The sequence below is a fragment of the Aulostomus chinensis genome, chromosome 18, assembly GCF_037954235.1.
Source record: "Aulostomus chinensis isolate RoL2024-O1b breed Wild chromosome 18, RoL_Achi_v1.0, whole genome shotgun sequence".
NCBI lineage: Eukaryota > Metazoa > Chordata > Actinopteri > Syngnathiformes > Aulostomidae > Aulostomus > Aulostomus chinensis.
Genome location: NC_141337.1, coordinates 21461743 through 21486190, shown reverse-complemented (window position 1 = coordinate 21486190; position 24448 = coordinate 21461743). Strand labels below are relative to the sequence as shown.

Below are 24448 nucleotides of genomic sequence, written 5' to 3'. Positions count from 1 at the left end.
GCAGGCTGAAGGAGAGAAGTGTTTGTAAGTTGTCAGAGCAAGTAAGACGGCTGATGAACCCTCCTTCCTACAGATGTTTTTGCTCCAGCAGCTGTTCAGTTGCTGTTCTGGCAAATATAGCAGTAGCCACCTTGTTCCAAGTGAAATTACCCATAATCCAAAGCAGTCGAGATCTGAGCTCCAAAGAGTGTGAACAGAAAAGGGGCTGAGGCCCCTCAGAGCTGAAGTGGGCCAGAACTGAAAGACCTCTTGCTGAACTGACAATGTGAACACAAAAAGAATCGAGTTCCTTTTCTGCTGGTCCCCTTGAGGTGGACTGAATTCAGGTTGTTGATAGAGGATCCTTCAAGATTAAATGTCATGTGAAGCCTCTAGAGGAGTTAACTGTGATCCATTCAAAAGCTGAGGAAACAGGAAAGTTGAACTGGCAAACTTTATTTACATTTTTAAAAAAAGGCAGTGCACAAACTAATTTTGCATCCACTAGGGGGCACACCGCCCCTAACTGCAATCCCAGTGGAACGATTATTAATCATCTTGATAAATTAATAAACCAGAAAGAAAAGTTGAAGGCTGTACAACAGAATAACCTAACATACGAAAACACTCACTGTCTCGTTTAAAGACGCCTTCATTTTTAAAATTGGTAAATTCTGTTTTCATCAGGTCATGAGGATTTTTTTGTTGTTGTTTCTTTCCTTTCTTTTTTTTTTTATAATGCGCTTCAGCTCAAAAGAAAATGCGAAAGCTAAAATGTCATAGTGATTGTCAGAGCCGTTCCAGAGTCTGGGCGTCACACCTGCTGGGTGACCATCTTCAGCATTTGCAAGGCCATGGCTCCTTGATCTGAGGGAACCTGGGACGGCAGGAAAAAAGCTTGTAAGAACTCACTTTCAATACTCTGTGGAGAATCAAGGAATACTGGAACAGCACACAAAACCTGGTTAGGCCCCGAGTTTAAAGGAGCATCATGAATCTTTGCTGAGCAACAGCACCCTCTGCTGATCCAAACAGTAAATTACAGGACGCCTCATTTATCATTTTAATCAGAATAAGAATAAGATTACTTCATTTATCCCCCACTGTGGAAATTTAGATCGTTTCAGCAGCATTTACAGAGAAGAGGAAAGGACAGTATAAAAAAATGAAATAAGAAAAAAAACCAAAACCTAAATGTTAACATTTATATTAAGACAACTACAAGAAAATATTGACATGAAGTTAGAAAAAACAATATTTTCCTGCACCATTACTAGTTTGGTGCAGTCCAACCTCTTCATTCAAGAATCAGCAGAGGTCTGCAGTCTTGTAAGATTTGGACCAAGACGAACACAGAGATGTTTTCTCGTGAGACAAAAAGACATTAACTGTGACATCACCCTTCACGCTCATGCTTGTCAGGGCACAATAGAGGCTCAACGCCAAGACCTGCTGCTGGGACACCTACCAGAGGGCCGGTGCTCAGAAACCACTGGACCACATACAGAAATGAGAACTGTAGTCTGAATATACATATAAGACACGTTCTACCACTGCGTGATGTCTTCACTTATTCTCCACTGGACCTTGAAATGCTTGTATGACTGAGACAGAGACGCTGCAGGGAGCCAAGCAAACTCAGCTGCGTTCTCAAAATGATAAGAAGTTTAAGTAGTTGAGAGAAAAAAGGTCACTTGGATGATAAACTTAATGACAGGGACAGATTAAGAATACCTGAAGAAGCACAAACGAAGGTGGAGTACTGTGCTGTGTAGTTACGTCTGGGTTACAAAGGCAGTGTTGTCTTTTTAGTTGAATCATTCTACCAGTCGTGTTGTGTTTAAGTGCCTTGAAGCAAAGACACACGCAGAGCTGCTTACAATAAACTAACAGGATGTTTGAGGGCGGTTTTTCATTGTGGCATTTGAGATTGATCATAGAAAAACAAATCCATGGTCCAGTCAAAGCATGGGGGCGGAGCCACGGGCAGAACCCAGTTGAGGGTTCCTGACCTGTCCACTTTGCACTTGTAAGCACTTCTAAGAAAAGTGACCTTATCATTCCATCGGCATTCCACTCCCCAAATCTCTATCTTACCATGTGACCAGCTTTGAGGATCCAATAGAAGGCAAAGTTCTTATAGCTCTTGAAGAAAGCTCCAGTAGCACCTGGGGTGGCCAGGTCATCCAGGGCGGTCCACCTCAGCTTGTTAAAACTATCTAGCCCCTCCCACTTCAGCCGCTTCACCCACAGCTCCTGACCTGGAAGAGGAAGTTAGGTAATCATGTGGCAGGCATGTAGCTGGACCCCTGCAGAGGTCAGTGACCCATTCTTTCATCTGCAGTCACAACAATGAAAAGCTGAGTCCCAGTTAGACGCCTGTTACTGCACCTTCTCAATGAGAAGCTGATGTAGGCTGTTAGGTTCCACTCGTAGCCTCCTAGCTCACTTGTAGCATGCTAACAGTTTGTTTTGGTATCCAAACTATGTCAAAGTACAGGTGGTATTTTGGCCACTTATTTGATATTTCCCATCTCTGCTCAGCCTGTCTGAAATATTACCTGCTGAGTTGAGTCTTTAAAGCAGACAACAGCCCAGGCTGGTGGTTGAAGGGTTGCTCTGTATCTTATTCCACACGGTCCAGATGTTTAGTAAGGACCATTGTGGAATTCCACACAGTGATATTATTACTGCAAAGACACCTGAGGTTGGTCATAAACAATGTGATATTTCCTGAGAAGTTGAACACAAATCCCTGATGTTGTCACACAGGCACACACTACACTGGGGATAGGGGGCGCTATAGCCATGTGACTAATCTGCTCGTTTGCCCTCCTGCCACACCGATGCTGCTGGAGCAGAGCAGAAATATGGCCATGGAACTTACCCAGGGTGTCCACGATGAGATCCAGCTGTCCGTTATAGACGGTGACGTTGACTCCAGCGGTCAGCAGCTGGTCAACGACGTCCACCACCGGCTTCATAAAGTCTCCAGCCATGTAACTGAACACTTCCTCTGCCTGGCCTGGGCACACAGCCACAGCAGGAGAGGGGAAACAAGACTCAAGGTTTAACAGATCGACAGATTTGAACGTCAGGTCAAACTAAAGTGGATCCAGAGGAAAAAAGCCCAGGGAGGTGCATCTAGGGTGTCACGTTTCTGTCCAGGCGGTGAATAAGTCCTTCCTTCACTCTCTTTAGCTACGTTTGTGCTCACATTCCCCTCAACTCCTGACAAAGATGTGGATTATATTGCACGATGCACTTGGGGGCTTGTAAGCAAACATTTTTGGACAGTTTGCTGTAAGTAAGAACAATGAATATCTACACTCTTTGTCTTATTCCTGTGTTTTATTCTGACTTGATATGACACGCTGATCAGGATAATCTCTGTACTCATGACAAGAGACCTTTTTCACGGCAGCCACTTTGACATGAGATAGCAGGACAAACTCAGGCGTTACCAATGATGCTAATTAAGGTTCTGTTCCATTCAGTGTAGCAGAGCTTTTCTCATGAGCCAACCTGCACAACAGCAGCACCCTGACTCTGTCTGGCCTGAATGGAACGGAACCTTAGTTAGCATCACTGGCAACACCTGTATTGTCTTATTACCTCGTGTCAAAATGGCTGCCGTGAACTAGTTCTATTGTGAGAATGTTTGCAGGTCCATGGATGTGGACGATAACGTACCTCCCCAGGTGACATTTTGGGGGATGATGCCAAGTTTCTTCCTGATTGGTCCATTCATCAGTGCATCCAGTGATTGGCTGTGAAGGGGTAGAATATGGCGTCGTATCTGCAGAGCTGGTGGAAGGAAGAAGGAAACTGGTTGAAGGCAAACGATCCGCCTCCCAACAAACAAATTCATTCTGTCCGCAAACTCAGTTTGGCTTTTGCATGCGTTTGGCGCTTGGAAGAGTTTAATGCTGAATCTTACAGATGAAGTTCTCTCCTGGGGAGGAGACGCGCTTCTCGTCAGAGTCCTGTGAGAGGACGTTGTAGAAATTGACTCCGTTGGTATTCTGCAAGATAAAGCACAACAAGATGTCAATCCTCATGATCCATACATGCACACTGGACTCTAACTGGGGTGGGGGTGGGGGTGGCGCTTTAAAGCAATACTTTACAAAAAAGGGTATCTTGCCTTTGAAGTACTCACAAATAGAAGTCTTCTAATCAGAACTATGTGACTTCTGAAGCCAGAAACAGCAGCCACACTTATTCGTATATTTAGCTTGAAGCTAATAAGTGACTCCTGCCCCTGAATCTGAATTATTAAAAAGTGAGGCTTCCATGTTGACTACGTTCTTAGTTCTGTAGTCTTTCACTGAGCCTGGATGAGGATCCCCAGGACCACACTGATGTCAGAATTTTTTGTAGTATCCAGAGTCTAGTGCCCGAAGAACTGCTTCTGAACTGAATTGTGGACCAGAGAATCAAAAGTCATGGATCCATCATGTAATGGCTGTTCAGTCTCCTTCAGTCTGCGCTGTTGTTTGAAATATGGACCGACACTCCTCGGCTTTTACATCGGACGTTTAACGCCTGAATACAGCATGAAAATCCCCTGTCAGTCACGTAGTAACAGCGATGTAAGGCACAGCTCGTGGGCTCAATCCTCCCCCACTGCCAACGTCACAGCCAGAATTGATAAACTGTGTAAAGGCCCACCAACCAGTGGGAAGTCACAGCAAGTACAAACTAAAAGGTGATGGAATGTGGAATCAACGATAGACAACAAAACTCTGTTACACCTAGAACGGTCCAGTCCGACCAACCTGCTCCACCACCGTCTCCGTCACAGACCACAGCTCCGTGGCTTTCTTAAACTGCTGCTGCTCCACGGCTTTCTTCACCGCCTCTGCTGCACTGCTGACATCGTTCAGGCCCTGATCGTCCAGCAGTGACTGCACAGGAAAGGTCCAACAGTCAGATGGGTTACTGGTTTTTGCTGGACTTCTCACTGAAATGATTGCTTCTCTTACTTACAAGAGTGTAGAGATACGGACCCCAGGTCATAACGGAATCTGTGGAGGAAACAAGCCTTGTATTGGGTACTCCGGTCTCCTTTCTTGACCAAAAAAAACAAAAACAACCAGAAATTGGACCGGATGGTCATCACGACTAATGCTGGCCTCCCCATGACCACAGGGCCTTTTGAAGCCATGATGAAACCAGACTTCTGCTCAGAGAGATTTCTATCGCTGCCTGTGCTGTTGTGCAGAACTCGAGTGAAAGCTGTCGTGTATTGAATCAACAGGCACATCGCCATGACCAACTTGAAGCTGTACAAGAATGAACATTCACGTTACAGTTTGAGAGCTGGTGGTGTACACGGTGAAAATATCATCTAATTTGAAATAATGAGGACAAAAATGAACAGTATTCCCTCGTATGAACCTGTCTGATGTTTATTCTCTGATGGGGTTTTTAATGAAAAGCAGGACCATAACACACCGAAGTGACACTAAACTATCATCAGCTAAGAAACTCCAATATTTGTGGGTTTCTTGTACAGCCATTTTGCTGCTTATTTCCAAGACATTCTAAGAAGATATCTCATATCCCTACATGTGAAGTATGCCTCTGACCAATCTTGGTCTTAGGGAATATGTAGCCCCGCCCTTCAGTCCCAAGAGGTAATGGACTGAGTGGTGAGCCAAGGGATGAAATGGGATTAACCCAAAATGCGTGGTGCTTCACCATTGTATCTCAAGAGTTTAATGTTGGGGAGGAAAGGCTGACTGATACTGACCTACTGGGGAAATCCACGAGTCCCCGAGTGCCACACCACCAAAGTTACACTTAAGGGTTCCTTGAGCAACGGCCTGAAGGGACCAAAAGAAACACAGCAAGTGCGCAATTCATATCAAGGACACATTTCCTATGAATGTGTATTGACAAAAATAACTATCATCTCATCCATGACATCAGGACTGACAGACGCAGAAAAGCAGTGGACTCACCTTGGTGAGTTCCAGGGCAATGGCTGCAGCCATCTTTCCTCCGTACGACTCAGAGAAGATGTAGAAGGGAACACTCTGGAGAGAAAAAACAGTTGTTCCCAAGTGAACTCCATTGCTAACTCCCTAGTTAGTTACATTGTTAACTCCCTAGTTAGTTACATTGCTAACTCCCTGGTTAATTACATTGCTAACTCCCTGGTTAGTTGCATTGCTAACTCCCTGGTTAATTACATTGTGAACTCCCTGGTTAATTACATCGCTAACTCCCTGGTTAATTACATTGCTAGCTCCCTGGTTAATTACATTGCTAACTCCCTAGTTAGTTACATTGCTAACTCCCTAGTTAGTTACATTGCTAACTCCCTGGTTAATTACATTGCTAACTCCCTAGTTAGTTCCATTGCTAACTCCCAAGTGAGTTCCATTGCTAACTCCCAAGTGAACTCCATTGCTAACTCCCTAGTTAGTTACATTGGTAACTCCTTAGTTAGTTATATTGCTAACTCCCTAGTTAGTTACATTGTTAACTCCCTTGTTAGTTATATTGCTAACTCCCTGGTTAATTACATTGCTAACTCCCTGGTTAATTACATTGCTAACTCCCAAGTGATCTCCATTGCTAACTCCTTAGTTCGTTCCATTGCTAACTCCCATTTTAGTTCCATTGCTAACTCCCAAGTGAACTCCACTGCCAACTCCCTAATTAGTTCTATTGCTAACTCCCTAGTTAGCTCCATAGCTAGGTCCCAAGTTAGCTCCATTACTTAGTCCATAGTAAGCTCCATTGCTAACTCCTTAGTTAGTTCTATTGCTAACTCCCAAGTTAGCTCCATTACTAAGTCCATAGTAAGCTCCATTGCTAACTCCCAAGTTAGCTCCATTACTAAGTCCATAGTAAGCTCCATTGCTAACTCCCAAGTTAGCGCCATTACTAAGTCCATAGTAAGCTCCATTGCTAACTCTCAAGTTAGCTCCATTACTAAGTCCATAGTAAGCTCCATTGCTAACTCACAAGTTAGCTCCATTACTAAGTCTAATGTCTCACAATGTCATGTGTTCACTGAAATTTTATTTTAGCACTATGACATGAATTCTAGTTTTCATTCTCTTGCATTTTGTATGAGTGGTGCTTCAAAAATTAATGTTCATTATTATCTTTAATTCACAAATCACACTAAGACATCTCTTCATGGTTTACAGTCTGGCTATAGAACATCAACATAACGAACATCAACATAACGAACATCAACATAACGAACATCAAGCTGACAAACCTGGAACTCCTCCTTCTCTGTAAAGAAGTGTTTGAGCAGCACCAGCATGTCCGAAGCCACCACGCTCACATCGGTAGCGTAGGCGTCTGGCCTGTCGGTGTAGCTGAAGCCAGTGCCCACTGGGTTGTCTACAAATAGCACACTGGCTGCCTGTACCTACACACACACACACACACACACACACACACTTTACTTGGAGAACTGTTCCAAGTGAACAAGTTCCAAAAAGTGTTCATAACAATCCACATTAGCAAACCCTGCACCATCTAAGGGAAGCATCTCCTCTGAATCAGAAACCTTTAAAACGCTTCTCAGTAATTCAAGTAACTTGTGCCCCTGTTGTCTCATCAATGAGACTAAAAACACAACCATCTTACCCAGCTGTCCTTCCTGGGCTGTAGGTCTACATTCAAAGGTCCGATCTCCCCAAAGTTCCCAAAGCCACATCCTGATCCGCCTGGTCCCCCCTGAAGAAAGACAGACGGGAGACATTCTCATCAGGTTCAAACTAGAGAAATATGCCTTCATATTCCAGGAGCTCCTTTTAGGAAACATATCAAGTGACTTGTACTACTGCCAATACATGCAGCTGAAATGTGTTTGCTCAGGAGGGAGGCTGGCGTCTGGGGGGGGGGGTTCAGGGACTCAGAGTACAACTGCTGCTCCGGCTAGGAGGAGGCCAAGGGGCAGACCCAGGACCAGACGACATCTCCCGGGGGAGGGAGGATGGCGTTAGATAAAATGCAATCGTCAGGGTTGGGAAATCTGATTTATTTCCACTGATTTGCCAGTCGTTGTCACGGCCAACATTAATATCAGCAAGTCATCTCGATTAATCATAAAACATGTAAATATATTGAGTTTTAAACAGTGTGACAGCCCCAACAATGTTTCACCAGAGCGTTCTGTCCTGCGCGTTCTCCACAGCCGGAGCAGAAAGCAGTGTTCCTGAGTCACCATCCTCATCTTCATCATCTTCCTCATCGCCAGTCAGCATGAAAGATCAGACGAGGGGTTGACGATAACTTTTACTGATATTGTTTGGTACCATGTGCAACTCCAGGCATCCTTTTTGTTTCAATCACTGCAGTAGACAAACTATCAGACCCACTGACGGAAGTGGAGAGTGACTAAGCAGTTTTACTCAAAGTACAATGTGAAACACACTGGCAACAAGTGAAACACACACCTCTGTCACATGATCTTTGAAGGTCAGCTATTATTGAACACACCGAGCGCCAGGATACACAGATAACATTTAGAATGTGGACTTTAGAACAATACTGAAGTAAACTAAGCAAAAACTTCTCTACTTTTACTTAAGTTGAATTTTGAATGAGGACTTTTACCAGAGTACCATTTCATCTGTGTATGTCACTGAAGCAAAGTAAGGATCTGTGTACTTCTTCCACTACTGGACAGACACACAATTCACCGGGACCATCCACTGATCCGCAGGCTTGGGTCATGCACCCATCGATCCTCAGCCACTCTACATTTGACCATATATGGTTGAAAGAGGGCGTGTCCAGGGCTAGAAAGCGTGTGTGTACTTTGTTAAATATGAGGGTACTTTTGTGTGTAAGCACTTCATTCCAGGGATTCACTCTTCCTGCACATAGTTGTATAAAAACCATGCCCAGATATCAGCAACAAAAAGTACTGTGACCGTGTAAATACTGCAGTGACACTCGTGTGTAGTTCTGCTCTGTAGTTTCCCATCAGGCCTTCACTCGGCCGCCATCTCCTTTTAAAAAGTTTAGACACGGAAGCTTTTTTTTTTTTTTTGGGAGATACAAATGAAGGGGGCAAAGATGCACAGGTCAATTATTCAAGTAAAAGTACAGACACTCGACTCAGAAAATAAAAAGAGAAAAGAGAATAAGTACTCGTCCCTGTCAACGTGGCAGATGACTCCCCTTTATCTTTCTGTTTTGACAAGCGTCAGCAACGCTTTAGCACATTAGCACCACCTTCAGCACCTGTCGGAGAGAGAACAAGCTATAACCCCCTCAGGGAAGACTCCTGTCTGTTCAGGGTAAAGTACAGATATTTGTGTTCAAGTATTTGTACTTGATTACTTCCCATCCCTGTCCATATATGGATTCTCAGTGGAGTAAATAAATACGTTGAGCTGTTTATGCACACAAAAAATGCACATTTATAACAAAGTGAACACACATCAGACATCCACGAACCCCAGTTGACAGGATGCTCCTCCCATCCCACCCTGGACACGCCCACATTTGACCGTCAGTGATAAACAAATGGTCCTCCCCGTGAACCCCAGCAACTGACACCACAGAGGAAGAACACAACATGACACGGTCCTCACTGCAGTATTTATACATGCAGAGCAGTATTGATACGGTTTGAGATGACGTTATTCATGTCATCCTGGATCACGCGTCAACACAGCGAATGTGAAACAGTCAAGTTTTACTTCATCTCTTAAACATGAGGAAAAACACACAAATGGTTTATTTATTGCATCACTTCCTCACCATGAGCAGGAGAACGAGAGCAAAGAAGAACACGAGAACACATCAGACTGTTCCTGATGGATTCAAACACGACCAACTTGTGCCATGACTGACAGCAGCGCTGGGATTATCCTGCTACCAGATAAGACAGTTCTCTGGTAGAAGTACGACTGAAGGTCGGTAGGTATTTCATATTGAGTTTAAACATAAAAGTTATAAGTTCACGTCATTTGTGTATTTCGGCGCTTGGGATTTCCAGTAATAGACGTCTGCCTTCTAAAGGTCATGTTAAAGGTCAAATGATGTGCTGCTCTGTTCCCTCCTCCTGTTGTTGTCGGGCTTTAATGTGAAAAAACATCTTCATCAGGTTTTGTTCTCATTTCTTCCCAAAACCTTCGAAGTAACGGATGAGTGTGGATAAATTTAGTGGGAGAAAAAGTACAAGATGTAATGGAGTAAATACGAAGTCCCCTACTCAAGTAACGTAACATAAGTCAGTACTTTCCGCCGCGGCAGGTACCGCCTGCTGCTCCGTATCATAGCACCGCAACATCAGGACATCCAGGTGGATCTCCGGGGCTGATAAAGACGCAGGTGAAGTCCTACCTGCAGCCACATGACCAGCGGCAGCTCCGTGTACCCTGCAGACGGACTGTCGGCGTAGTAGAGCCACCAGAACATGTGGGCTCCGTCTCTCACGTCCACGTAGTTCCAGGCCTCCGGACCTGCCGGGGTCCTTGGGAGTCCTGCACGCAGTTCAGACACACCAGTCACAAGTTTCAAGCCGATGCTGGAGGAAACAACAACACTCAACTCCTTTACTTTCGTTTCGCGGTCAGTCTGACCCCGCCGGCGTCATGCCGGGGCCCCGAGGGACCGGGACTTGAAGCGAAAGAGAGCAGAACACCAGACACACCTGCACACACGGCGACTGCGGCCAGCAGCAGCGCGGAGACCTCTCCTCGACGGCGAGCCATGGTTGCTACAACATCAGCGCGGCTCCCTGCGTGTCTGGGACTTTAAGAACTCACATGACATGACAGTCATGTGACACGATGCCACGTGATCATGCGTCGGGACGGAAAACTTTAATTTTGAAATTATAAAAAAAAGAGAAACAAACAAGCGGTGACCAAATGATGCAAAAAACACAGCCATTGACAACTAATAATAATGTCGATAATATATATATATATTATATTAGGTAATTATATTATTAGTAATAATAGAAATAGTAGTAATAGCGATAGTAACTACAGAAAATAATTCACCAGGGGAGACTCAGGTGTGTGTCAAATCAGCAGGAAGCCCCCCCCCCCCCCCCCCAAAAAAAAGTCATATAGTTTTTGTGGTTTGCTTCTTTCTTTTAATTTCAATAATTCAGTTTCAGGGGAGGATTTCCTAATTCTGTTCCTTCGGATAGCCTTTTTTGTTTTAACGTAGAAATACATGACGACACAGTTCATCATTCTTGCTCTGACCGATCAGACCAAATGTACTTTTGTCTCTGGAAAACGACACCGTTTAGGAAGTTTATGGGATTTCAAATGATAAATTCTACTGTGTCATTACAGTCGAGTAACTGGGTGAGCAAGATAATCCAGGATGTAGAGGATAAACTGAAGAAACAGCAAGAAAATACAGAAGTGAAATAAATAAATATATAAATAAGACAAAACGCAAACTGTCAGTCCAAGCGCTTAAACAGTCTTAGTGTAAGAAATGACAACATTTCAGATATTCTATAGTCTAAATACAAAATGTCTGGACATGCGTTAAGTAGGGTTGTTTTTTCAGAGGCGGCAATGGAACGTTATTGTTAAGATACGTTGTTATTCTGAAGATCTGTTATTTTTTGCTCTCCATTTGCAGCCCAAACTTGATCGTTCCGTCTATCAGAGATGGAATAGCTTAGCCTGTACCGACTGGCCCGCACTGGTTGATGTTGAACTACAAGAGGAGGAAAGGTTTCACGATCAGAGTCACAGACCGCAGGAGTCCGTAGCGCCTCGCTGACGCGCAACACGCCTGCGCACTCCGGTCCAGTAGGGGGCGGTGCGCAGCCTCTGAGCTATAGATGCTGTCCGACACACAGCGGAAGATGAAGATGGGGAAGAGGAGGAAGAAAGCCGGCTGCTCACCACAGCGAATCAACGAGTAGAAGAAGAAGCGGCACCGGTGTGTTTGCTGCCGTCATGGCGGCCCCTAGCAACAGTTGCATCCGCGTGCGTCTGAACTTCGACTATCCGCCACCGGCGGTCGTGGACTGCCGGATGTGCTGGCTCCTCGTGGATCTGAATACGTGTCGCGTGGTGGCGGACCTGGAGAGCATCATCAGAGAGAAGTTCGAGTTCAGCCGCAGGAGCATCGTCAGCCTCTTCATCGAGGACTGCTACCTGCCGCACACCGAGAGCATCTACGTGGTCCGGGACAACGACAGCGTCAGGTGAGTCGGTGGGCCCGGCTGCCGCCCGGTGGAGGGTCGGTGTCACGGTGGATGAGGCTACCCTCCATCTCTCTCCAGCTTCTCCGGTGTTCTGATCGCCTCAACCGCAAAGCGAGACGGAGGCTTGGGACGTGAACGCGCTCAGAGGTCGCTTCCCAACGGGTCTCAAGCTGCGGCTCGGCGCCTGGTTCTGGTCTGGTTGACGAGGAAACAACAATTTGGGATCTGTGGGCTTTTTGCCCCCCCAAACGACACCATCAGCATTTCAAATGAGTTTTTTTCTTCATGAAAACCAGAACAGCGGTGTTAACATGAACAGTCCTAATATCCCGAATCTAATGTCATCCCAAATAAGTGCCACGAGATTTCTCTGTTGTCAGCATAATCACGTGAAGTCTGGCTCCCTTTAAAAAAAAAAAAAGAAAAAAAGTGACAGGTGGAAAATCCAGTGTGGAGCATCATGAACGAGTGACATCACTCCTCTTGTCCCCTTCCCCGGCGTGGACACGTGACATCATGGCGCTGCTATGAGCAACAGTCAGAAAAGGAATTGATCCACTTGGAGGTAAAAGATGGCGATTCTCACCAGGCATGACCTGCTCTAAATAACCTGCTGACATGGTCAGAGGCATGGTGACATCATCCAGACAGCCCCACCTCCACCCGAGAGAGTCCTTCAGTCTGTGGACTAATACTAATAATTTTGATTTATGTAGCGCCTTTCACGACACCCAAGGATGCTTAACAGTAACACCGAAAACAACAAGACAACAAATTAACAGGTGAAGTCCTGGGAGAACGAGTGCCTCTTCAACAAAGATTTAAAAGATTTCTGGGTTTGGGCCTGGCGGAGGTGTGTTGGGAGCGAGTTCCACAGAGTGGGAGCTGCCACACTGAAGGCCCTGCTCCCAAAGGTGCATCTGCTTGTGCGGGGGAGGGTCAGGAGACCCAGGTTGGCAGATCACAGGTCCCGTGAGGGATGGTGAACGTGAAGGAGGTCGGTTAGATACTGAGGGGCCAGTGCATGCAGAGATTTGTAGGTGAGGATGAGGAGTTTGAAGGTAATCCGGTATTTGATGGGGAGCCTGCAGCTGTTTGAGGGTGGGGGTGATGTGCTGCCAGGGTTGTGAGCTGATGTGCTGAGATACAGTTGGGACTCATCAGCATGGCAGGGGAAATTTAAACCATGATGGCGGATGACCTGACCAGGTGGGAGCACGTAGGTGGTGAAAAGGAGGGGCCCAAGGACAGAACCTTGTGGCACACCGTAGTGGACTGGGGCAGGGTGAGAGCTGGATCCATTAATAGTGATGAACTGTTTTCTGTCAGACAAGTAGGAGTGGACCCAGGACAGAGCAGTACCAGTGAGTCCAACATGGGTGGAAAGGTGGGTCAGAAGAATGGAGTGGGAGACTGTGTCGAAGGCAGCGGTAAGGTCCAACAGGACCAGGATGCCAGAATCCGCAGCCCTCAGGAGGTCATTTGTGATCCTCAGGAGGGCTGTCTCAGTGCTGTGGTGGGTCTTGTAGGCAGATTGAAATGGTTCATGCAGTTCATTGGTGGACATGTGATGGTGGAGCTGGGTGGTCTCTCGAGTGTCTTACTGATGAAAGGGAGGTTGGAGATTGGTCGATGGTTGCCAAGGTCAGTGAGGTCCAAGCCGGCCTTTTTCAGGATGGGGGTGACAGAGGCGTTTTTCAAGCTGATGGGCACCGAACCAGACAGGAGGGATGCATTGACAATGCCCGTAATGTGAGAGTTGACGGGCGGGAGGGAGCCCTTGACCAGAGCTGTGGGCATGGGGTCAAGGGAGCGAGTGGAGGCCTTGGCCTTGGTGACCAACCGACTTATTTGAGTAGCACGACTCTAACTGTAATGATGTGTTGGTGTTTTCCAGGGTCAAGGTGGACGCTCTGACGCAGACGAATGGACACAGCAGCCATGCGGATCCACCACGAGAACGCCACAGAAAGAGACGGTGCCCCTCCCAGGACGACGGGCCAGTGGTGGAAGGAGTGGACGGGGAATGGAAGAAAAGAAAGAGGAAGAAAACGAGTGAGGAAAGTCTGGAAGGTGAAACCAAGCAGATGTCTGGTGATGAGAGACAGAAGACGTTGAAATTAAAGACCTCAGAGAAGAAGAAGAAGAAGAGGAAGACGAAGGTGGAGAAAAATGGTGTGACAGCTGCCCCCAAACCCCCGTCCGCCTCCAGGAAAGTCCCAGCCAGCGTCCAGCCGCCAGTTCAAAGCTTGATGACGAAGATGCCAGCGAGGAAACCGCAGGACGGCTCCTCTTCCTCCTCGAGTAGCAGCAGCAGTGGGGAGGAGGATGCTCCCCCCAAAACATGCTCCTCCCCCCCGGCTGTCACCAAGTCTCCTCCAAAGATGAAACCCACCCAGAAACAAGTTCGCCCTCCCTCGTCTTCCTCAGACTCCTCCTCCTCCTCTGATGAAGACAACGCTGTAAAAACCACCTCAAATAGCAAACCTCTGACTCCTGCCCCCCCCAGATTAAGTCTTCAGTCTAAATCTCAGCAGTCAAACGGTGCTCGGAAAGAAGCTTCCGTTGTGTTAGCGCCCCCTGCTGACAAGCCTGTGGAAGAGCCCGAGCCTCCTCCCCAAAACGATGAGGAGGAGATTGAGCTGGTGATCCGCCGGCCCCTGCAGCTGCAGCAGCAGGCTGGGGGGCCGGACCACAGCCGGGGACCAGCCAGGCTGGGGGGTGGCGGTCCTGGAAGGAGAGGAAGGGGTGAAGGCAGAGGGGGATTCAGAGGCCACAGCCGCCATGTTGGATCCCAGGAGGCTTCGCACCAGACTGACTCGCTCACCAACACGTCGGTGGTCCTCCAGGTCTGTCTGACCCGTTCCAACTTGTTCCCTCAGTTTAGTTAACTTGTGGCCACTTGATAGCTCTGGTTCAGCCACAGTTCTTACATTTTTTTTTGAACAAGTTGTGAATTTGTTGCCATAAATTAAGTAAAATTGAGGGAACCTTTTTGTATTTTGTGACCTCAGAAGAACTAAATTGTCCCTCAGTTGTTGACTTGTCATAAATGCTGGCCGATGCTGAATTATCCTCATCCTTATCGTGCGTCTTTATATTGATAGTTTTGAGTAGCTAGCCAGAAGCTAACGTCATCCTGTGGAATGTTCTGACTTGCTACGTTGCATGAGCCAATATATGAACATGATTATTCTTCCAAACATCAACCTCTGACCCACCAGCCGAGTGTCGGCCGGCTCTGGTTGGCAGGTCACATGATGCTCGTCTGAGTCTGATGAAACATTCTTTAATGTGATGTAGTAAAAGTCAATGAGAGCATTAAAGTCTTGGTTTCCTTCCTGTGTGTAGAATAGAGCAGGAAGTCCCCCTAAACCGGACTACAGCTCGATGCCCCTCCTCGCCGCCCCCCCACAGGTGGGCCAGAAGATTGCCTTCAAGGTGAGAGATGGTGGAAATCCCCTCATGATGACATCATATCTCGTTTTCTTGGAAATTATTTATTTTTCTCGTTTGTTTGTTTCATGCCTTACGTGCTCATCGTGATCTAACTGCTTTTCCTGATGTGAGGGTCCGCCTCAGCACCTGCCCCGCCGCCCAATCACAGGGCAGCATTCATATGACACCCGCCCCCCCCCCCATAAAAGCCCCTTAGCCTTGATGCTTGTCTGCTTTTTCCACTGAACCATCTAAGACCTGGTTGGAGCTGGTCATCACCTGGATCAGGTCTCTAGGACGCCCCGTGTCTCATGCAGGGCCAAGATGACGCTCCAGAACATCTACAAGTCCTGTTTCATGTTCTGGCATCCTGGTTGGTGCCAACTGACACCGGCCCAGCCGTGCTGCCAGGCCACAGGCCGCTCTGACTGGGCCAGTCCAGTCGTCCGTGGCAGCAGCGCGGTGTTCTTGTGTCGGTGGACTTCCTGGAGTCAGGGTGGAAGGTTCTGGAGCTGATAGGTACCTGCCTCCGCCTCCGGCCTGCTTGCTAACAGCAGCTACCACAACAGCGCCATCTGCAGACACATGACAAACTGAACCACCAGTGTAAGTGACTCTGTGTCCCTGACATGGACAGACCCATGATGGGGGCAGCGTTGATATGGTCTGTGTGGGACCTGCAGACACTTCCAGCTTGTGGACCATGGAGTTCAACCACAAAAGTATTTGTTGCCATGGTAACTTCACCTGTCAGGTGGAAATGTTCATATCCACCTTCATGACAAAGATCCGCCACTCGTGGAAGAGTAGCAGCAGAACCACATGAGCTTGAGAGGAAGTCAGACACTGAAGTCCTGATTTATTTGTGTGTGTGTGTGTGTTTGTAGCTGCTGGAGCTGACGGAGAACTACACACCAGAGGTCTCAGAGTATAAGGTGCGTGTCTTATTTTCTGCTGCCAGCGGGTAGATGGCTGATTTTAGTGACGTTCACCTGTGGAATGATGTTTCAGGAGGGAAAGATCGTGACCTTTGACCCAATCACCAGTCAGATCGAGCTGGAGCTGCTCAGTGCCTCTCAAGGTGGGACTGGTTTTACTTCAACATGAACCTCTGCTCTGTTGGTGATGCCCCTGTTTGATTGTGGACCCCCTAGGAAGGGGTCTATATGTTTAGCACGCTTGATGAGTGGAATGGTGGAACATCCTGTTCCAGCACTAACAGAACTGCTCACCCAGCGTTCTCCAGTTTGTTGCAGGTTTGTATTGTTCTTTGTCTTTTCTCTCTCAGCTCCTGTAGAACCTGGCAAGTTTGACCTGGTCTATCAGAACCCGGATGGTTCCGAGCGGGTGGAGTATGCTGTGTCTCGAGGATCTTGGGTAATCCTTGGCATAATCTTTCCTTTTGGTTTCATGTTGGAAAATATCCGATTTGATGAGAAGGGTAAATAAATTCAGTGGCCACATTTCTGTACTTCTCTCATTGATACAAATATTCCTGGCGGCACTTCCTCCATATCCACACATACTCGTATGCTTCAGTTCAGATCAGGATCAACTCCCAAAATATTAGTGATGTCACCGATCACGCTGGTTGGGCCGTCCCTCCTGAGTCAGACTTTGACTGAGCCACAGCAACATCTGAAGTGAAGCTCTGTAATAATTCAACTGCAGGAACAGGAAAAAGACATTTCTACACTCAAAGTTGTCACGGTGTATATGAAGAGCTGAGGGAGGCGGCGACTCCCAGAGAGGTGGCGCTGTGTAGACGTTGAGCGATCCTGCAGCATCATTGTTGCGCTGCCATGTCTGGAACCTCCGTCACGTCTCACCACGTGTTCACGTTCTGTCCCCAGGTGACGGAACGATGGGACTCGCTGCTGGAACCAAGACTGATCATTTAACAATGTTCGTGCGTCCACCGGCTGTCTCAGCGGTGATCAACCTCTTCTCTGATCAACTCCATCTGAAGCGGGTTCTTAATTATTAGTTTCACATGGTATTTGCCAGCTACAGGTTTTAACTATGGTTGATAATGTTCTTATCTGTGCTGCTGATTTTCTCCATTGTGAGCACGTTTATTGAAAATGATTATAAAAATGTTTTATCTTTGAAATGTGCCCAGACCTACAAGGGTGTCTTATAACTGTGGATGATTGAGTGCAGCACTGGGACAGTAGGGCTGTACGCTGATGTGATGGTGCGGATCTGTCTTGTTACAACTGCTTTTTCTAATAAAACCACTGGAATGCCTTTCAGGTGAGTGCCTCTGATTCTAATCCATAGGTTGTCAAACTGCAGCAACATCCTGCATCCCAGAATAGAACATTCCAGTGGCTCCTGACGCATAAGAAGTTGTACTGTTGACAGCGACAAGCCAGTTTCCCAGGACAAGACATGAGCTAAACAGTGAGCTAAACATTCAGTGAAAATGACTCGTGAGTATAAGATGGTGGAAAACTTGACGAACGAAGAGGGCAAGGCAACGTTTCATCCATCAAAATTTAATTAAGTTGAGTGGGTGTTGTTAAGCCCTCAGTAACTGCTCACTTGGAACCAAAACAAAAAAAAGAAGTCATGAGTAACAAGTTTAGCGTTGTCCACCAGCTGGTTGAAAACAAGTCAGATATTCATGAAATTCGTCCATCCATTTTCCACCTCTTCTCCTGTTGAGGGTGGTGGGGGTGGAGCCTATCCCAGCAGCCCTCCCCCTGGACAGGTCACCAGTCCATGGCAGGGCCACAGTGCTCCACCGTGCCACATTCATGAAGTCATTAAAATGACTTTGTCAGCTGGAAAAACAGCACTTTTAGCAGGTGCAGTTGGATGATACGTTACATAAGAAGCTGCTCTGCTCTTCCATACTGGAGTGACTTCAAACAGTGGCAAGATTTTTTAAAATCTGATATAGAATTCATGCAACTGCTGACCAGAGAAACACAAAGAGGTAGTGCTATGTTTTTATTCATGTCCCAGACTGCTGCTCACTGAGCTAGAGACGCCACATTGTCACGGCTGCATGCCTGCACCGTTCAGACGCCACCAGTCACCCCTCAGACTGTAACAGGATCAAAACTGAGGTTCAACATCAGCGGAGGCTCAGCGGCTCATCTGCATGAAAAACTCACGCTGTCCTGATATGAAGCAGAGCTGAGAGATGGACAGATACAACGCAGGTCCATCAAACACAGGATTCATTAACACGATCAAAACTTGGGAGAGGATTGTGAAGCTCACCCGAAGAAAGGGTTTATTCTCAGTTTTACACCCCATTATAAATAATATCGCTTTTCTCCCCGGACTAGGTACAAACCTATTTCAATGCTGGTATGATCTTGGTGGAAAGATTGTGGGTGATTTGTTTGAGGACGCAAAATCCCTGTCTTTTCAACAAGTCAGAGACAAACATGGCGTACCCTCTCAACATTTCTACGGTTATCTCCAAGTTAGACATTTCATTAACGGTCTCAATCTCCATCAAGCTCAGGCAGTCGTCTCAACCCTAGAATCATCCTTATTACATTTTCACGGCAATAAAAAAATGGTATCTTATTTTTATGAAAAACGCAAATCCTTCAATACATTTAATATTGACAGAGTTAAAACCTTATGGAGTGGAGACATGGGAAGGGAGTTTGGAGAGGATGAATGGTCTGCAGCGGTGGAGTCAATGGGCAAAATTTTCCTGTGTAACAGGCTAACAGAGAGTCAATATAGGATCCTTCATAGACTGCAGCGTACCCCCCAATCCCTTAATACTTTCTATCCTGGGACCTCTCCCTTTTGTGTCAAGTGCAAGGTAGAGGTTGGGACATGTATACATTGTATCTGGAGTTGCCCTCTAATATTCTAATTTTGGGAAAGAGTCTCACAGGAAATTAACTCAATTTTTGGTCCGAGTACACAGATGAGTCCAGGCTTGTTCCTATTAAATCTTTCAGGGGAGAGACTCTCTTTGTCTAGAGTCAGGCAAAAACTTCTGAACAAGCTTCTTTTGTTAGCAAAGAGATGTGTTCTATTTCAATGGATTAAATCCAGGCCTCCAACTATTAATCAGTGGTACGGGGAAACTTTTAAAGTTTTGCCTATGGAACGCTTAAGTTCAGTTTTGAAGGGGAATGAGGGGGTTTCTGACAAGATGTGGGCACCCTTTTTAGATTATTTACCCGGCTGCACAACGGACTTTGTACGTAGAGGGCGCTGCAGCATTGACTGGCGCCCCTCTGGCACCACTGTGAATATTTAAATGCCCTCCCCTGGGTACTGATTAATGCTGTTGAATTGTTTCCGCTATGTTTTCCCAGGTCCAAGAGAAATAAGAAATGTCCATGTGTGACCCCATACAGTAGCAATTTAATGTGTATGACTTATGTATGCATGTATGTATATATTTGTACATGTATATGCGTGTATATTTGCTGTCATGTGTGTTTTATTTTTTGTTTGTCTTAAAAACTTAATAAAATATTGTTAAAAACAAAACAGGATTCATGAAGCACAGCTGCGTATCAAGAGGTTAATAGTGTATAAGAAATACATAATACTTCATCCACATGCTCGCTATGATCGAGGGTCAGTTACTGCATTGACCAACACTCTAGATGTCCCGATGAGCACTGAGCAGCTCCCATCTCAGGTGGGATCAAGGAGCCTACACGCCGACCTTAGCAGGTAAAAGCTTATGTCGTTCTGTTCAGATGCATTTGCGCATCCAAAAGTCTCATTTGTTCCCAACTTACTTCGCATCAAACTGGTGTCCCTCACAAGAATCACTTCAAATTATGAAAGATTATTCAATAAAAGGATCTCATACTTGTAAAAAGAAAATGTTTACATTCCAAAACAAAGAGAACAGCTGATTTAAACATAATTCCAAAATAAAGTTTGGAATAAAACATTATCATTTGGACTGTATTTTAATATTTTGTTTTATTTTTTCATTTTATGTTCCATCTGGCAGGCCAAATTAAACCTCAGGGTGAGCCAAATTTGGCCCATGAGCCAGACTTTGGGCAGTCCTGGTGTACAAAAAATGACAAAAAGTAGCAGCACACTTGAGCTCCGATGCACCGCTGATTTACTCCAGACGGTCTATGGCCGACGCCTCCGCGGCGTGGCTTCATCAGGGTTTCCCTTCATCCTTCGCCAGTGTCGGAACTCAAGTGTGCAGCAACTTTTTGTCATTTTTCATACAGTTTTTGTTGTCCCGCACCTCCCGACTACAGGTGTGCGTGTTTGAACCCAGGCTGATGAAGGCCTAGAGTTCGTCACTGCTCAATACACACTCCCTGACCATCACACACTCATCAGCCTCTCTCACAGACACGGAGCCATGAAGCTCCTCCTCTTGCGTGTGTGAACCCAGTCTGAGCCTGACGCAGTTCATGTACAGTAAACAGAATTCCTGAGTTTGTGCTGCTCCGCCACACGGTTGTAGCACGTGTGGCTGTATTTTTGGAGCAGAACACCTGAGCACCAGTGAGAGTAGAAGTGATTCACACGCGTGTCAGGAGAGTTGAAGTCAAAGAAATACTTCGCAGTTGAATTCTTTGTTTCCACAACAAATGTTACAAATAAAACCAACATGTGCCGTGAGCAGCTCAGTTCTGATGTTCTCAAACACCACCGGAGGTTAAACTGCTTCACATTTTGAAAAACACCTGTTTAAAATCTTAAATTCAGATACATTCCGTAGTTTGAGGTGATGATGTCATTGAAGGACAAAATAGCTTAGACAATGAGAGTTGATGAAACTTCAAGCAGATTAGCATCATATTTAGTGAGATTATACGGTGTGATGAACATGAGGACGACTCCTGGTTCCGGTACCGGTAGTGGACATGTTGATAGAACCTTGTTGGCAGCAGCATTCACAATGAATTCAGCTGTTCATGTTTGTGTCAGTTCTCACTGTAGCTGAGGCTTCTTCGTCCCCAGCAGCTCTCCGGGACCGGGAGGCCCCTCCTGCACACAGGCTCCACCACCAGCTCCAGCAGTCCGGGGGGCTCCAGCACCCCTAACTCTGTTACTCGATACAGATTGGAATACGCCCGGCCCAGCAGAACCAGCTGACCCGAAGGGATCCGAGGATCAGGACCTCTCAGCCGCCGCCAGTACACCTTGAAGTGGCGTATGAGGTTGGTTGGGTAGTCCCAGCGCAGAGTGGCGTTGAGGTGCAGGGCCGGGGAGGTGGACTCTGGGGAGAGCCCTGTACCACGCAGCCACACCACGTCATAAATACACAGACCCTGAACCGGCTCAGAGGGCAGCGCTAGGCTGGCTACATCCAGGAACTTGTGGAGAGAAGGGGGGTGGGGGTGTTAATGAAGTGAAGTCGTTGTTACAGAGCCTTTAAATTCAAATGTAAAAATGGTAACGTGTGTTCCTGGTCACTGCTGAAATACTTCATCACAGTGTAACAACTCAAGTTCTAGATGAAGTACAAATCAAAATGAACTGTGACCCAAAACCTGCAATCCAAACCGCTCCCGGGGGAGACGATTCCAGTCCCCTAACAAACCAGCGGCCGTCTTGTGTTACAGCTTTGTTCCTCATGAGGCAGCAGTGCCTGCAGGGCCGAGGAGCTGCACCAGGGTGGGTCAGCACACAGAGAACATTCTCCCTCTGGAGCGACTGACTGGGAGCTGCTTGTATCAGCAGTCTCATTCTTTCAGCTACCATGCAAAACTAAAATAAGACACACAGACAACCTCCAAACTACTGTACCTCTAATAATACTACTCCTAACAATAGGTCAGTTTCATAGCACTGCTATTGTTTAGGCATGTACTGTACGTCTGAAACACACACAGCCTCACCATGACCTCTCCCACCCTGCAGCTGAAGGGTGTGTCCTGGGGGGCTTCACTCTGCTGGGGGGCTTCACTCTGCTGGATGTTAACACAGACGTCCCTGAGGGTACAGCCACTGAGCTCCAGCTCTGAACACCTGCGCACAGGGACAGAGGACAAGGAAAGCCGGGGACAGAATCAACGATCTGACTGTCACCTAACATCAGGAAGCTGTGACTGATTTACCTGACAGTCCAACCATTTGGATTCAAGTCTCCACACAGGTAAGGGAAGTGGCTCAACAACTGGTGATCCTTCTGGAGCACCACAGGAGACACACTAGTGACTGCAGACAGAAGGACAGATGCTCAACATCACTGCCACAGGAAAATCTTTACAAACATAAAACATAGGGGTATAATCAGCGGAAGAAAACCATAAATCAGATGCTAAATAAGATGCTGACCTTTTAGCTGATTTTTCCATGAAAAACAAGGAAAAGTAATGGAATTTTAAAAAATGAAATCATTCGGGCCTGGAGAAGTTACGGCAATTTTTTTTTTTTTAAATCCAGGTTTGGAAAGTTCTTTACGATTGACTAAGAAAAATGAATGAACAATTTGGTGCTTAGAATTAAACGAGAGAAACTCTCTTATGTTCAACAATTCAAACTCAACAGAGAAATCAGGTACAGACATCTTTGCATGGTCTCTTAACTCGAGTGAAGAATGAGAACTGGACATTGACCAAAGCTCCAGGATAAATGTTGACAGAAACTTCCAGCACTCGATGAGGGAGAATGGGTTGAGTATTAGGAACTCACATTTGGTGTCTGGGATGTCAGGGTTCATGCAAAGACTGGTGTCAGCCATCTTGAGCTCCAGGGAGACGGTGATCCCTGGAGACGACTTGTAGACGAGGCTGATCAGCGTCTTGGGTGTCAGAGGCACATGGAGGGAGAAGATCCTGTGAGATAAGAAATAAACAGCGTTGGAAGCAACACGAGGACCACCAGCAGATGGTTTTACAGCATATGAATATGAAGTAAAGGTGAGCAGAAACACACACACTTGGCACAAACTGGAGAGGTATGAGTGGCGGGGATGAGGCCTTCCAACAGCAGCGAGCAGCCCCCATTCCAGGCGTCCTCAGGGCAGCCGCGGCTCCTCAGCCAGCCCTGACCCTCCAGCTCCATGTGGTAGTAAAGCGGCTGGATCTCCTGGGCAGTCAGGTTGAACCAGTTCCTTCTCTCCTCTTGCTGTGTGTACACAAAACAAGAAGCAAGCAAACAAAAAATGATCTGGCACTTTGAAGCAAACAAGTTTAAAATGCTCACAAGATTAAATTACTGAGAGGTCCATTGTGCTGACATCTGTGGTTATGAGATCCTTCCAGAGATTGATACTGGCTCATCTGAAGCCATCACAGACCGCCCGCTGGGCCACAACGCAGCCAACGCCAGGCTGCCCCATCACAAGCAACCGGCGTCTGTGTTGGTGCTTGTATAGAATCTTTGACAGCTGCAGTAAAAGCAGCATGAGAACAGTGACAGAGTCTCTCATGTTTTTCTGCTTCAGTCTAAAAAGTTTCAGTGTTTGAAAACTGAGGGTTTGTAGCCGGGCAGATATGAAGTCACAGAGGTCACCGATGAAGGTCACAAGGTTTCGTTCCTCCATGTTTATTGTTGATAATGGAGCTGACAGCGCATCATATGTTTCCAAGACTGGAAGCACCGGCGGCTGGCTGCAAATCATACCGTCCCCCCAGGTCTGTGTTCCCAACGATGCTGATCAGAGCAGATAAACACCTGTGTCTACTGCAAGGTCATGTGACTGAATACAGTCCCATTGCAGGAAGAACCTGGGTGTTTGCAGGTTTTTTGCCAGAAGGAATTGGGGAGACAGGCACACATCAAAAAGGCCCCGCTGAGGGCTGCTGATGGAGTTCCTCTTACTGTCCGGTTCAGAACAGCCACCAACCATGACAGGAGCAGCCTTCAACTGACAGCAGGACTGCAGAGAACTTGGAAAGACGTCACTGCACAGCCTTCACGCACTGCTCACCGCCCCCT

General features: G+C 46.6%; 3 protein-coding genes across 5 annotated transcripts in view; 1 reads left to right on the top strand and 2 right to left on the bottom strand.

Moving 5' to 3' along the window:
- Positions 1 to 404: 404 nt before the first annotated feature.
- Positions 405 to 10778, bottom strand: scpep1 (serine carboxypeptidase 1). The gene is made up of 13 exons (XM_086184830.1): positions 10622 to 10778; positions 10312 to 10451; positions 7600 to 7689; positions 7223 to 7378; positions 5949 to 6023; positions 5738 to 5810; positions 4972 to 5009; positions 4761 to 4889; positions 3920 to 4004; positions 3673 to 3786; positions 2867 to 3004; positions 2077 to 2240; positions 405 to 856 (listed from the first exon to the last, which is right to left on the bottom strand). Exons 1-13 carry the CDS (start codon positions 10680 to 10682, stop codon positions 794 to 796), a joined length of 1326 nt encoding a protein of 441 aa, XP_086040956.1. The 5' UTR covers positions 10683 to 10778; the 3' UTR covers positions 405 to 793.
- Positions 10779 to 11773: 995 nt separating this feature from the next.
- Positions 11774 to 17839, top strand: coil (coilin p80). The gene is made up of 7 exons (XM_086184827.1): positions 11774 to 12151; positions 14049 to 15000; positions 15503 to 15592; positions 16477 to 16524; positions 16601 to 16670; positions 16878 to 16966; positions 17443 to 17839. Exons 1-7 carry the CDS (start codon positions 11901 to 11903, stop codon positions 17488 to 17490), a joined length of 1548 nt encoding a protein of 515 aa, XP_086040953.1. The 5' UTR covers positions 11774 to 11900; the 3' UTR covers positions 17491 to 17839.
- A 284-nt stretch (positions 17840 to 18123) lies between these two features.
- engase (endo-beta-N-acetylglucosaminidase) overlaps positions 18124 to 24448 on the bottom strand; it is a 15869-nt gene continuing 9544 nt past the window's right edge. For 2 of the 3 annotated variants that reach the window (XM_086184825.1, XM_086184826.1), the window contains 5 exons: positions 23448 to 23635; positions 23201 to 23343; positions 22624 to 22723; positions 22405 to 22534; positions 18125 to 21879 (listed from right to left, as the gene is read on the bottom strand). In XM_086184825.1, coding sequence (XP_086040951.1) covers positions 21487 to 21879; positions 22405 to 22534; positions 22624 to 22723; positions 23201 to 23343; positions 23448 to 23635 — 954 coding nt within the window. In that variant the 3' untranslated portion in view covers positions 18125 to 21486. Of the gene's footprint in view, positions 21880 to 22404; positions 22535 to 22623; positions 22724 to 23200; positions 23344 to 23447; positions 23636 to 24448 lie in introns of all 3 variants that reach the window. The other variant, XM_086184824.1, reaches the window with a different exon arrangement.